The 15,256-nt window shown below is 42.4% G+C and overlaps 1 protein-coding gene across 5 annotated transcripts; it reads right to left on the bottom strand.

Annotated features, from left to right (window-relative positions):
- Window positions 1-730: 730 nt before the first annotated feature.
- Window positions 731-14,086, bottom strand: LOC136771869 (uncharacterized). 5 transcript variants are annotated; one of them, XR_010822385.1, is made up of 9 exons: window positions 13,950-14,086; window positions 11,175-11,465; window positions 6,088-6,153; window positions 3,932-4,024; window positions 3,540-3,608; window positions 3,314-3,376; window positions 3,091-3,144; window positions 1,417-1,494; window positions 741-828 (listed from the first exon to the last, which is right to left on the bottom strand). XR_010822385.1 is itself a non-coding variant. In XM_066724418.1 (8 exons), exons 1-8 carry the CDS (start codon window positions 14,020-14,022, stop codon window positions 773-775), a joined length of 765 nt encoding a protein of 254 aa, XP_066580515.1. In that variant the 5' UTR covers window positions 14,023-14,086; the 3' UTR covers window positions 731-772. The 5 variants fall into 5 exon arrangements, 4 of the variants coding, with proteins under 4 accessions (XP_066580515.1, XP_066580517.1, XP_066580514.1 ...); XM_066724418.1 differs by lacking the exon at window positions 1,417-1,494 and having other exon boundaries at window positions 731-828; XM_066724420.1 differs by lacking the exon at window positions 741-828 and having other exon boundaries at window positions 993-1,494.
- Window positions 14,087-15,256: the final 1,170 nt, after the last annotated feature.

Here is a 15,256-nt window from a genome sequence, read left to right as displayed (position 1 = left end):
TAAAACTAAATAAAAACTAAGTTTGTAATATTAGTACAGAAAAAGCTATATGTTGCTTAATAGAAAAAGTAAAGCTAATCAATTCATGCAAGAAGATAATTTGATTTGCTTTACTTTTAAGTGACAGATTTTTTTTACATATATATTTCCCATTTTACACACTAGAATGGGTTGGGGATGTAGGCTGAAGATCTCTATACCCTCTTTATGCACAACTATCTAGTGACATTCATAAAGAATTAAAAAGTCATTTTAAACATAGTAACTAAAGGAGATTAAATAATACTAACTGAAGAAATCCTGAATATATATGAAATTAAAATGATCAAAACAACCCCTGTTAGTTAAAAACCCCTGAGGGTTCAAACAAAAGCCATATAGTGGTCACTTTCTTACAGGAATTAAGAATGATAAAGGCATGTTAAACATTTCACTGCCAGAGAGAGAGAGAGAGAGAGAGACGCAGTCACACAAGAGTTAACCCGGCTCATGTGTGAATCAAGCAGCTCTTTAGTTTTACAGGAGTGCACTTTATTTATTTATTTTATTAAAAAAGAACATAACAAAGTTTACAATCTAGAGGAGGCCATCTGCCCCATCGTGCTCATTTGGTGTCCATTAATAATTAAGTGATCCAGGGATCCTATCCAGTCTGTTTCTGAATGTTCCCAAATTGTCGTTTCAGACACATCGCTGGGGAATTTGTTCAGATTGTGACGCCTCTCTGTGTGAAGAAGTGTCTCCTGTTTTCTGTCCTGAATGCCTTGAAGCCCTATTTCCATTTGTGTCCCCGGGTCCGAGTGTCGCTGCTGATCTGGAAAAGCTCCTCTGGTTTGATATGGTACAAATACAGTGAAACACGGGATTAAAGTCTTAATTAAACATGCACAGTAAATAGAAACATTATTTATATTTTAATTATAAGACATTGTGAAACATTATTTCTATTTTAATTATAAGACATCTTTCTTGGAAAAGGTCTGTAAGTCGGAGTCTACATACGCTCTTTAAAGAAACAGCTAGAAAGGCGTGTGTATTGTGAAGTATTGTGAAACTGTATCTCTAATTCGAGCAAACTATGCTGAAAAAGACAGTTGCCCCACATCCACTTTCAAATGTTTAGGAACAGTGTTCAAAGAGACAGCTGCAACAGATTCCCTTAAAAGAAATGATATATCGTCCTGGATAAGGGCGTCTGCCAATAAAATAAAATAAAAAGAGGAATGCTTTAGCTTTAGCCCAATCACTATGTATATACACTACTGTATATCTAGAGTGACACCCTGTGGGGTTGGGCACGGCGTCTGGAGCTCTATAGGTGGGGTCTCTTATAGAAACAGCGACACAAAGGCAGAGGAGTAAGCTGCAAGGAGGTGCTATTTATTGTACAGTGAGGAGGTGCAGTGTTGAACCTACCTAAACACATAGAACAGGTCCCTTTACCAGCCCTGCCGAGCACTGTGACACACAAGCGCCAACCCTTTCAAATGACTCCTAGAGTAGGACAGAACAACACATCAGGAGGAAAAAAGTAATTTCTGCATTTTAAGAAAGTATACGGTTTTAATAACACTCTGTACACAGAGGATGCCTGAATTGGCTTTTAATACAAGCTAATATGTCATATCACTTTCTGGCCAGTAGGGGGCTCCATTACAACAGCATTGGGAAATACAGAAGATCCTACTATATTATTTGCATTTCATCTACAGCAATGGGTTGCCCACACAGCCTGCAGCAGGGGCTTTAAAGATGGCTGACATTCATCTTTTGATAGCATCACATTTGCGGCCCAGTACCACAAATCCACATGTAGCTGCAATCTGCCCCAAGACTGAGATAGAGAGTCACTTGGTGCATCACGAATTGACACAGCGGAGATCCCTCAGTCTCAATCCATAACTGTGAAAGAAAAGCAAGACTATCCATCTGTCCATCTGCCAATCAATCTATGGAACTGTCTGATTTTAATAACAACCATTAGGCATCAATGTGCTCAGTTGAAAAAAGGAAATAAATGATAATACTTTAAAGTGCCCAGTCTGTGTTGCTGATTAAAAGGGCTGGCGTTGTGGCAGAAAAAAACACACAGAACAACACTGAAGCAGAAGGAATGATACAAACAAGAAAGAAAGGAAAGGAAAGTTACAAAATCCATTTGGTGCAGAATATTCCTGGCATGGAAGCTCATCAAGCTGCTGGTTGAGGTATCCCAGTGAAGCAACTTCCACAACCCAATCCCACAATCCTGTGTGTGTCTCACTTTCTGTCCAGAGCCTTGGTGACGTCTTCCAGTGCTTTAATGAGTTGGAAGCAGTGGCTTGGGTTCGGTGTGTCTACTGATGGCCCATGGACATGAGGAAGAATGGACAAAATCCCAGAGGACAGAATCAGGTGGCAGAGAGGAAGTGTTCCTCTGAATTGCAATAAATCCAAGCTTTGGCAACACTTTTGATTTTCCAAGAAAGATGTGAAATTTTACAAGACCCATGCAATTTGCAAGATAAGTCGTGTTGCTATAAAGTACACAGGCAGCACGACTACTTTAGGTACTCACTCAAAGAGGCAACATGTTATTTGTGTGGAGACGTCTGCCTCCCCCTCAGATTCAGCTATGGCTACAGTGGCTAACTCCACCGGTACCCCTAGCAAGAAGATTGGTGAGCAAAGTATTGCAACTTTTTTTCACGCCCTGCTGGCTACCAGCTCTTACCATCCCTAGTGTTTACAGCAGCTTGTGACTGCCAGTCAGAGAACACGTACAACAGGAAAGAAGGACTGGATTAAGGCAAGATCCAGGCCTGGTTTTATCTTTATTTTTAGTTAATTTATGATTTGCTGTCTGACAAAGAAATAAATCATTATATACCATATTAAAGTGCATAGCATCATATTCTTTTGCATCGTATCGTATCTCGTTGAAAGGCATCATGTCGAATCGCACTGCATTGCAATAGGGGTGAATCGTATTGTATAGCATTAGTAGTTGCTTTTATGTATCTTTAATGTATCGCATCGTCCTCAGTGATGGAGATGCACATCCCTGGTATACAGTGTTATACCAGTCACTTGCTCCGATGGGACCCTCACCTCTCACGAGTTCTTTGGTCTCCTGTATTTCGGCGTATTCTGAATCCTGCTTCTCTGAAACACAACAGGAAACAGTAACAATAATGAGTCATATGTGATATATATTTGTAGATCTATATCTAGATGCATATCTGTATCTATTTGCAGGATTCTTTGAATTTAACATTAACTTATTTATTCATGATTACGTGGTGTAATAGTAAGTGAGCAGTACGAGACTCACTGGGTTTGTCCGCATCGAGCTCTTCTATCACAGCGTAGACGTGCTCAGTGCTGTGCTGCGCCTCTGAAACAACACATTGCAAACACACTGTCAGTATCTCATCAGATCTTTTTTACTTTTAACACTGGTTCAATGTATAGAGTTTGAGAGCAAACAAGGGCTTGAATCTGACATACTGCTGGGAATGTACACTGAAATAAACACACACACACACACACACACACACCTGCAGTGTACTTTGTGTCTCTTGGCATCTTGGCAGTGGTGTATACAGTATTCATCCTATTTAGATTATCTACAAATGAAGGAGGATGACAACATTATTATTATTATTATTATTATTATTATTATTATTATTATTATTACATTATCATGTGACTCTGTTCTTGCAAAGCCAAGTGTGAGGTACAACACACATATATATCTCTAATGTACACCAGTAGAGTAAAGCATCAGTGCAGTTCTAGATCAGATACAGAGGACCTAATTCGGTAAAGCTAGTTAATGATCAGTGTATCGATCTATATATATTTCCACCTCTTCCTCTGGATACTGCACTGTCAATGGAAACTGTTATCAGACTGCAGGTGACTGTAGTGAAACTGGCGCACACTGTACCTCTCCCCTTCGTTGACAGTCTTCTCCGCACGAAGAGCAGTATCCCAGCAAGGACGACAACCGCAGCACCGATACATATGTTTCTGACCAGGTCTGGAAGACAGAGGACACATTTCAGACTGCATTCACTCACACCTGACCTTTAAACTGCACTCTACTGTGCCTACCAGTATACCTGTATACCTGTATGTATCATCAGTGTAGTAAAGCATAGTCAAGGCATGTTGCACCCTTGGGAAACCACTATAAAACTAGTAAAACTACTGAAACCATATTGAAACATTTGAACCAAGTTTAAGTACAACAATCCTATAATTAATAGTTTTTTAATTAATTGGAAAAAAAGATTGCACAGGGGTTGTATAACTGGAGTAGTTGAACACAATCGGAATACACCAGAGCGCACATGGCTTATTTTTACAAGCGTCAGTGACTTGTCAGTGTTGTAGTTTAGTGGTAATTCGGGCCGTATTGATGTTCGGTGTTATTAGTGATCGGAACACATGCCAGACGCTCTCTCTGCTGCAGGTCAGTCAGATATCAGTCAGATATGTTGGCTGCCAACCATGTTTTTATACTTGTCTGAAGTTTGACTGTGATGTGAGAGTGGTGGTTACCAGAGCAAATGTGCAGAGAGACCGAGGGGCAGCTGAACCGCATACAGACTGTAGCCAACACCCAACCACATCCTCTCTCATTGTTACACTCACATAGTGAGCCTTTTTCTTTCTCTCTTTCTTTCTTGTGCTTTTCTGTTCTTTCACTTGCTTCACTTTTTCCTTCTCTAAATTTTTTGCTTCCCTTTCCTTTCCCACCTTCATTTTCTAATCAGCCCTTCTAGTGTTTTTAAACTTGCTTTGTTAACATTTGTAGTAGTTTCCACCCTGCCTTGTTAATTCCCATATTTCATTCTGTTTCCCTTTATTTCCCATTATTTTCTATCACTTCATTCTCTAATTTCTTTCTGATGTTTCTCTCTGTTACATATTCATATCAGACTGACACTATCTCTCTCTCTCTCTCTCTCTTTCACAACCAGCAGTCTCTTAGTGTTGAGACCACAAGGCCAAAGCGTAGCAGACAGGCAACATGGTTTCATTTGGTTCAGTTAGTTAAACTAAGTCGAGGGGGCATTGATATTAATTAAACTTCTTGAGTTGAGAAACTTCATTAAGGAAGTGAATGTATCCCACTACAACTGTATGAATGGTATATATCATTATTATTTCAGTCCCATTATTATACATATTGATTTATTTTCATTGTCCATGTCCATGTCCATGTTTGTCGCACAGGCAGCTTCAGCAAAAATATAATCTTACAGCGATCATTATGCAACAGAACAGTTCAGATTAAAAAACAGAACTGTCGACTTTGAGAGCCAATTATCTTTCAGTTCGAAAGACTAGATTCAGTCTGCCACAATTAGCCAATCATGTGTTTGAACAGATCTAAGAAAGAAAAAGGAAGAAAAAGAAAAGAAAGAAATGTGAACACTTAAATGAGGCCTTACAGGTGTGTTGGGTCATGTGATTATTCTAAAGGTCAAATACAGTCAGAACACCAAGATAATTATATATTTTATATATATATACACACACACACACACACATACAGACACGCACACACAAAGACACAGGCACACAGACATCAAAGGCTCTCAGCATTGCAACCAAACCCACGCGCAGCACAGAGGACACAGAGGCGCAGGCAGGGTACACACTGAGACACAGTGCAGCTGACTGTGCAGGTCTGAGAGAGAAGGAAAGCAAGAAAGAAAGACAAGATCAGTGTTGGTATTAACCAGTTGTTTGTTGCTTTGTTTTCTTGTCCTTCCCTGCAGTGGTCACTTCATCCTCACCGTTTCCTGTCCACTGATCTGCTCCCTCTGAAATTATGACTTTACTCCTTGACCCTCTAAACCCCAGACAATGTATCCCAATCATCTATACACCCCACATGCTATTCCCTCAAAGCCATATACAGTGTATTTTACACACCTATAGTATAGTCTCCATACACCTTAGGAAGAAAGAAAGAAAGAAACCCAAAGACAGAACGATGGAAAGACAGAAAAACAAAGGGGACAATTCAATTATGAGTGAGACCAGAAGAAATAAAAGAAGGAGAGAATAAAAGCAGGTGTGCAGTGTTACCACGTGTCTGAGTCGTCTCTCCCCTCTCCTCTCCTGCAGTTGTGCTCCCTGTTGTCATTGCTGGCACTGTGAAGGGATAGAGGATATCAAATGCACTCTTCTACACCCTCTGACCCCAAACCCCTTCACCTCTGTCTATATATATATATATATATATATATATATATACACACACCAATTAGCCATAACATGACCACCTGCCTAATATGGTGTAGGTCCCCCTTTTGCCACCAAAACAGCCCTGACCCGTCGAGGCATGGACTCCACTAGACCTCTGAAGGTGTGCTGTGGTATCTGGCACCAAGACGTTAGCAGCAGATCCTTTAAGTCCTGTAAGTTGCGAGGTGGGGCCTCCATGGATCGGACTTGTTTGTCCAGCACATCCCACAGATACTCGATTGGATTGAGATCTGGGAAATTTGGAGGCCAAGTCAACACCTTGAACTTGTGATTCATCAGACCAGGCCACCTTCTTCCAGTGCTCCGTGATCCAGTTCTGATGCTCACGTGCCCATTGTAGGTGCTTTCGGCAGTGGACAGGGGTCAGCATGGGCACCCTGACTGGTCTGCGGCTACGCAGCCCCATAGTCAACAAACTGCGATGCACTGTGTGTTCTGACACCTTTCTATCAGAACCAGCATTCACTTTTTCAGCAATTTGAGCTACAGTAGCTCATCTGTTGGATCGGACCACACGGGCCAGCCTTCGCTCCCTACGTGCATCAATGAGTCTTGGCCGCCCATGACCCTGTCGCCGGTTCACCGCTTTTCCTTCCTTGGACACTTTTGATAGGTACTGACCACTGCAGACCGGGAACACCCCCCAAGAGCTGCAGTTTTGGAGATGCTCTGACCCAGTCGTCTAGCCATCACAATGTGGCCCTTGTCAAAGTCGCTCAGATCCTTACGCTTGCCCATTTTTCCTGCTTCTAACACATCAACTTTGAGGACAAAATGTTCACTTGCTGCCTAATATATCCCACCCACTGACAGGTGCCATGATAACGAGATTATCAGTGTTATTCACTTCACCTGTCAGTGGTCATAATGTTATGGCTGATCGGTGTATATACACATGCATACATACATACATACATACATACATACATACATACATACATACATACATACATACATACATACATACAGAGAGACATACAGACAGCGGCCGAATTGGGCTGGTATACAATGGTATGCAATACCATGCAGCACTTCACTTTGACAAAGTTTACATATTTAAAATAATAATCATAATTTATATTAAAAAACTGGTAGCCCTATTATTCATTGTAAAACAATGAGAACATGTATATAGTAGTAATGATGTGGCACTTCCTACTGCAGTGCTGTGTTTGTATGGCAATGTGCTGTTTCCATAACTGCCTTCTTCCTGCGCATACGCATATATGCTTTGAGTTGTTATTAAACGTCCAAAACTAGTGGAGGATATATACAAGGTTTCTGCTTCTGTGGATGATGAAGGTCGTGTAAATACAGGAATGGAATTAAAAACAAATGAACTGAGGCAATGGGATCCATCTTCTTTGAGGGAGAGGACAAGCAATGACAGCGACACCCATTCATGTGCGAGTCGTGCAGGGGACAATTTCATAGTGACTGAATGAAGGTTGGAGAAATAAAAATAATATGAATAGTTAATAGTGATTTAAGGTAAGCACAATTTAACATCTTAAAAATACAATATTAACTAATATACACTCACCTAAAGGATTATTAGGAACACCATACTAATACTGTGTTTGACCCCCTTTCGCCTTCAGAACTGCCTTAATTCTATGTGGCATTGATTCAACAAGGTGCTGAAAGCATTCTTTAGAAATGTTGGCCCATATTGATAGGATAGCATCTTGCAGTTGATGGAGATTTGTGGGATGCACATCCAGGGCACGAAGCTCCCGTTCCACCACATCCCAAAGATGTTCTATTGGGTTGAGATCTGGTGACTGTGGGGGCCAGTTTAGTACAGTGAACTCATTGTCATGTTCAAGAAACCAATTTGAAATGATTCGACCTTTGTGACATGGTGCATTATCCTGCTGGAAGTAGCCATCAGAGGATGGGTACATGGTGGTCATAAAGGGATGGACATGGTCAGAAACAATGCTCAGGTAGGCCATGGCATTTAAACGATGCCCAATTGGCACTAAGGGGCCTAAAGTGTGCCAAGAAAACATCCCCCACACCATTACATCACCACCACCAGCCTGCACAGTGGTAACAAGGCATGATGGATCCATGTTCTCATTCTGTTTACGCCAAATTCTGACTCTACCATCTGAATGTCTCAACAGAAATCGAGACTCATCAGACCAGGCAACATTTTTCCAGTCTTCAACTGTCCAATTTTGGTGAGCTTGTGCAAATTGTAGCTTCTTTTTCCTATTTGTAGTGGAGATGAGTGGTACCCGGTGGGGTCTTCTGCTGTTGTAGCCCATCCGCCTCAAGGTTGTACGTGTTGTGGCTTCACAAATGCTTTGCTGCTTACCTCGGTTGTAACGAGTGGTTATTTCAGTCAAAGTTGCTCTTCTATCAGCTTGAATCAGTCGGCCCATTCTCCTCTGACCTCTAGCATCAACAAGGCATTTTCGCCCACAGGACTGCCGCATACTGGATGTTTTTCCCTCTTCACACCATTCTTTGTAAACCCTAGAAATGGTTGTGCGTGAAAATCCCAGTAACTGAGCAGATACTCAGACCGGCCCGTCTGGCACCAGCAACCATGCCACGCTCAAAATTGCTTAAATCACCTTTCTTTCCCATTCAGACATTCAGTTTGGAGTTCAGGAGATTGTCTTGACCAGGACCACACCCCTAAATGCATTGAAGCAACTGCCATGTGATTGGTTGGTTAGATAATTGCATGAATGAGAAATTGAACAGGTGTTCCTAATAATCCTTTAGGTGAGTGTATAATAGGCATTTTAAAGGTGTTATTTTCCACTTAAGCAAAGTGAAAATATCAAATGAAAAATGGTATTCTTTCTAAGAGCGGAAATGGTTATCATGGGCTGCAGGACTATAACACTTTTTTTTTTCCTCACCCATACCAGTACTTTTGAATTTCCATTTCAACCACTGCATACACACATATACAGACATGCACACACAAAGACACAGACACATTACCAAAATAGCCCAACTCTCATTGCTGAAACTAAACCCACACACAGCACAGACGACACAGAGGACACAGACAGGGTGCATACTGAGACACAGTGCAGCTGATTGTGCAGGTCTGAGAAAGGAGGGAAGAAAAAAAGAGAATGAAGAAATCAGTGTCAGTATTAACCAGTTGGTTTCTCATCGTTCCTCCCAGTGGCCACTACATCCTCACCGTTTCCTGTCCACTGATCTGCTCCCTCTGAAATGATGACAGAGGAAATCCTTGACCCTCCTTCACTAAACCCGATACACTTTACCCAAAATACCTGAGTTACAATCCTCTAGACCCAATCAATCCCAATCATCTTTACAGCGCACACGCTATTCCCCCAAAGCCCTACACAGTGTATTTTACACATATACACTCACCTAAAGGATTATTAGGAACACCATACTAATACTGTGTTTGACCCCCTTTCGCCTTCAGAACTGCCTTAATTCTACGTGGCATTGATTCAACAAGGTGCTGAAAGCATTCTTTAGAAATGTTGGCCCATATTGATAGGATAGCATCTTGCAGTTGATGGAGATTTGTGGGATGCACATCCAGGGCATGAAGCTCCCGTTCCACCACATCCCAAAGATGCTCTATTGGGTCGAGATCTGGTGACTGTGGGGGCCAGTTTAGTACAGTGAACTCATTGTCATGTTCAAGAAACCAATTTGAAATGATTCGACCTTTGTGACATGGTGCATTATCCTGCTGGAAGTAGCCATCAGAGTATGGGTACATGGTGGTCATAAAGGGATGGACATGGTCAGAAACAATGCTCAGGTAGGCCGTGGCATTTAAATGATGCCCAATTGGCACTAAGGGGCCTAAAGTGTGCCAAGAAAACATCCCCCACACCATTACACCACCACCACCAGCCTGCACAGTGGTAACAAGGCATGATGGATCCATGTTCTCATTCTGTTTACGCCAAATTCTGACTCTACCATCTGAATGTCTCAACAGAAATCGAGACTCATCAGACCAGGCAACATTTTTCCAGTCTTCAACTGTCCAATTTTGGTGAGCTTGTGCAAATTGTAGCCTCTTTTTCCTATTTGTAGTGGAGATGAGTGGTACCCGGTGGGGTCTTCTGCTGTTGTAGCCCATCCGCCTCAAGGTTGTACGTGTTGTGGCTTCACAAATGCTTTGCTGCATACCTCGGTTGTAACGAGTGGTTAAAGTTGCTCTTCTATCAGCTTGAATCAGTCGGCCCATTCTCCTCTGACCTCTAGCATCAACAAGGCATTTTCGCCCACAGGACTGCCGCATACTGGATGTTTTTCCTTTTTCACACCATTCTTTGTAAACCCTAGAAATGGTTGTGCGTGAAAATCCCAGTAACTGAGCAGATTGTGAAATACTCAGACCGGCCCGTCTGGCACCAGCAACCATGCCACGCTCAAAATTGCTTAAATCACCTTTCTTTCCCATTCAGACATTCAGTTTGGAGTTCAGGAGATTGTCTTGACCAGGACCACACCCCTAAATGCAGATATCCTTTCCAGATATCTACACCCTCTACCAAAATCATCTCTACAATACGTCCCTTACCTCTAATGAAATTTTTTCCTACTCCACTCTACATTAACCCAAATTTCTTAACAATGTACCTAATTTACATATATTCTATTCCCACATACCCTTTACCCCTGTCCCTCATACAATATACCCCAGATTACTCTTCCCCGGCTCCTCTATACCCTATACATCAATCCCCTATAAAATGTACTGCACACTATCCACTAACAGTCCCTTACACCCTGTAGCCAGTCCCACACCCCCTGATCCCTCTCTCCTCTGTGCCGGTCTGTATCCACGCTCTGGTGTCTGTACTCTATCACTGTAGTGCTGTGCAGTGCAGTGAGACGAGACGGACCCCCATCCAGTACAGAGACACCCAGTCACTCACCAGGGGTCACCACCAGGTCAACCGCAGGGATCCCGTTACACAGGTATCTCCCAGAGTCTGAAGACCGCACTTGAAGTATCGAAAGAGCTCCATCTGCTTGAGAACCAAAGCGTCTCTCTCGATCCTCAATGTGTTTGGTGTTCCTTCCTTTAACACTTGTAAGAATGTCTTCCATCGCCGCCCCCCGTCTCTCTCTGCTCCACTTCACACTCCCCTTCCCTGAGGACAGAGCAGCATCTCCACACTGCAGAGTCACCAGCCCCCGCACTGTGGCTGTCTGACGGGGGGGTCCTGTGAGAACAAACACACGCTCTGTCATGGAGAGGATAACAGTCCAGCCCTAGCAGACTCCAGCCCATTACAATTCACAACAACATAGAAACTAGCATGTAGTGAGATGCAAACACAGGGCTCTAGTCAAGGCAGAGAACAGACAGTCACACACTGAAACACTGTCCTGTCTTTATATAGACTAGTGTTAAGCCCCAGTTCATTGAGTAAACATTGTGTATTACACTACACTCATACAGCAGTTGATGGTTTGGTGAACAGTGGACTCTGTCCGCTCACTGTGGGATCAATATAACATCTCGAACATGCATCTGTATAGAATAGGAACAGTGTACAGGGATCTGATGACCACAGCCCAGGCATAGACAATGTAACTGACTAGCTATCCACCCATCCTTATCTCTATATATCTACCAATCCACAGAAGAGATACGTTACACAATGTATCACATAATTAACTTTCCCACACCAGCTGACTTTCTAATTGACTGTAAGTGACTGTCCCTGCCCTGTCCCTGCCTCTTTCCGTCCCTCGCTCTCTTTCCCTCTCTCTGTCCTGGAGTTGCTGCAGTGAGTCCCGATGGCCAGTGCCTGGGCAGGGATCTGGCTCTGAGGCCCGGCTGCACTGGCGCACAGTGACATTGAGAGCATGAGTCTGTGAGAGAGCATGACTGTGCGTCGGTGTGGAGGGTGGAGTGCCCATGCGGTGAGAAGGGAGTTGATGGGAACTGTGTGTCTAGAGCCCAGGCCTCCACTTCCCTTTCTGCTCATAACATTTTCCTATTGACACTGTGTGTGCGTGTGTCTGTGTTAAAATGCAGAAGTTATTGAGGCAGCTCATTCTGGCTAGACTCTCTGTGATTCACTCTGGGTACAGGTGCGCTGCTTCCCCTCAGAGCCACAGGAGGGAATGATAAACACTGATGAGAGAAGGCTAGTGCAGATCAAGTCTGATTACAATTTTATTATAGTGTATAGCATTAAAAAATGCAAAATTTATACAGCGAACATTTTGTCAGGGGTCGCATCACAAAAAGCGAGTCAATTCACCTCCATTGGCGATGTATTTTCTTGAGAGATTCACCGATTGGGCAAGACATTAAAATACGTGTTATCGACCCAAAACAAGCATCAAAAATACATGTTCAACCCACCTCCTTGTACCTGTAATGGCAGCCATTTTCGTGTCAGAATGCATGGGGGTGATCGCAGATTGTTACAATTGAAAATAAAAAAGTTCTATTGAAAGTCACTTCAAGTGCATAACTGTATTAGTCAAGACAGATATCATAATCTGCATTAAATCTGATGCTGAATGTTATGCATCTATAGAGTTTAAAACTTGTATTAGCAAACCAGTTCCTCTCCTATTCATGGTGAATGAAAGCATTACTTAATAAATAGTGCAGTCAAGGTCTGTGAGCAGAGATGGATAGTACTGTGCACACCTGCAACATTCAAGCATTAAATAACAATGCAAATATCTGTAAAATACATTTCACAATCTAAAATGCATGCAAAGTAATGTAGATAAGAATGCACATAGCATATGTTATGAGAACAAAACAAAAAAACATACCACTTTTGATCAGACCAATTTAAATTGCTAATCAAGCAACTTGTATCAAGCTAAATTATACTTGATTAGCATGAACTGCTATGCAAATCTGAGACAACAAAATGTAAGCTGTTATATGAACTCTCTATTACATAAAGTCTTTAGTCCACCCCCTTAAAACAATGTCCAGCAGATCTCGCAAACAGATGTGTAAATCCACAAATACACAGAACACCCAGTTTATCAATCTGGAAAGAAATGGGTCTTCACACTGAGACCAGAGGTGTGAGAAAAATTTTCACACACACCCATATATACAAGTACACCTCTGTTAACGGTGGACTTTGTGGGCTGTGCACTTTTTCAGGATATATATATATATATATGTATATTGATATATATAGATCAGCTTTTGAGAGAGTTTTGAACAAAGAATTTGCTGCTGTACATTTACATTTACCCTGCTGTTACTTTGCTATGTGAAACTAGAAGGCAGTGGCATCAGCAGACATTATGTATTTTTAGAAATTTCAATTAATTCCAAACATTTTGTGAATATTTGACAACAGGACAACCATTACTTTCAAACACTTTTTCCATGGTAATTAATTAATTAATTACAACTTTGTAACCACTGTTAAAAAAATCATTATATTGCAGTGTAAGACATTCTTGAACCTCATGCAAAAACACCATCATCAACAATAATAATAACAATCATCATCATCATCATCACACTGATCTCAGTAGGATAAAACACATTATAAAAACTATAACTAAGTAAGTAAGTGGAAGTGAAATTCAGAACATGTACATGGAAATTATTCCTTCCTGGGACCAAGGTAGTGCCTCTTCCACCATTACCATCATATCCCAGAGACGCAACACAGGCCGTGACAGTCTGCTGTACAGGGAATCAGTCTTACCACTCTGGCCGGAGACAACGGTCCCACAGAGGAGCAGGGAGAGGCAGAGCGCCATGCAGAGAGCAGCCTCCATCTTCCGTGAATCTGCTGATCTGTGGTCTCAGCCCGAGTCCCGCTTACAGTCTCTGCTCTGAGAAGAGGAACCTGTCACAGGCAGAGCCCTTCACCACAGTCTGAGCGTGTGCGATGGAAATGAACACATATACAGTGTGGGAAAAAAGTATTTGATCCCCTGCTGATTTTGTATGTTTGCCCACTGACAAAGAAATGATCAGTCTATAATTTTAATGGTAGGTGTATTTTAACAGTGAGAGACAGAGAAACAACAAAAAAATCCAGAAAAACGCATTTCAAAAAAGTTATAAATTGATTTGCATGTTAATGAGGGAAATAAGTATTTGACCCCTTCGACTTAGTACTTGGTGGCAAAACCCTTGTTGGCAATCACAGAGGTCAGATGTTTCTTGTAGTTGGCCACCAGGTTTGCACACATCTCAGGAGGGATTTTGTCCCACTCCTCTTTGCAGATCCTCTCCAAGTCATTAAGGTTTCGAGGCTGACGTTTGGCAACTCGAACCTTCAGCTCCCTCCACAGATTTTCTATGGGATTAAGGTCTGGAGACTGGCTAGGCCACTCCAGGACCTTAATGTGCTTCTTCTTGAGCCACTCCTTTGTTGCCTTGGCTGTGTGTTTTGGGTCATTGTCATGCTGGAATACCCATCCATGACCCATTTTCAATGCCCTGGCTGAGGGAAGGAGGTTCTCACCCAAGATTTGACGGTACATGGCCCCGTCCATCGTCCCTTTGATGCGGTGCAGTTGTCCTGTCCCCTTAGCAGAAAAACACCCTCAAGCATAATGTTTCCACCTCCATGTTGGACGGTGGGGATGGTGTTCTTGGGGTCATTCCTCCTCCTCCAAACACGGCGAGTTGAGTTGATGCCAAAAAGCTCGATTTTGGTCTCATCTGACCACAACACTTTCACCCAGTTCTCTGAATCATTCAGATGTTCATTGGCAAACTTCAGACGGGCCTGTACATGTGCTTTCTTGAGAAGGGGGAACTTGCAGGCACTGCAGGATTTCAGTCCTTCACAGCGTAGTGTGTTACCAATTGTTTTCTTGGTGACTATGGTCCCAGCTGCCTTGAGATCATTAACAAGATACTCCCGTGTAGTTCTGGGCTGATTCCTCACCGTTCTCATGATCATTGAAACTCCATGAGGTGAGATCTTGCATGGAGCCTCAGACCGAGGGAGACTGAGTTATTTTGTGTTTCTTCCATTTGCGAATAATCGCACCAACT

This window comes from Amia ocellicauda, chromosome 15, assembly GCF_036373705.1.
Source record: "Amia ocellicauda isolate fAmiCal2 chromosome 15, fAmiCal2.hap1, whole genome shotgun sequence".
Classification (NCBI taxonomy): Eukaryota; Metazoa; Chordata; class Actinopteri; order Amiiformes; family Amiidae; genus Amia; species Amia ocellicauda.
The sequence above is the reverse complement of the archived record's forward strand: the minus strand, read 5'-3'. Positions and strand labels throughout refer to the sequence as shown.

Coding starts and splice junctions, on each gene's coding strand:
- LOC136771869 (XM_066724417.1), bottom strand. CDS start 14,022: ATGGAGGCTGCTCTCTGCATGGCGCTCTGCCTCTCCCTGCTCCTCTGT. Junction 6,154..11,174: donor TGACCTGGTGGTGACCCCTG/GTGAGTGACTGG, acceptor ATCCCTTCACAG/TGCCAGCAATGACAACAGGG. Junction 3,609..3,931: donor ACTGTCAACGAAGGGGAGAG/GTACAGTGTGCG, acceptor CTTCATTTGTAG/ATAATCTAAATAGGATGAAT.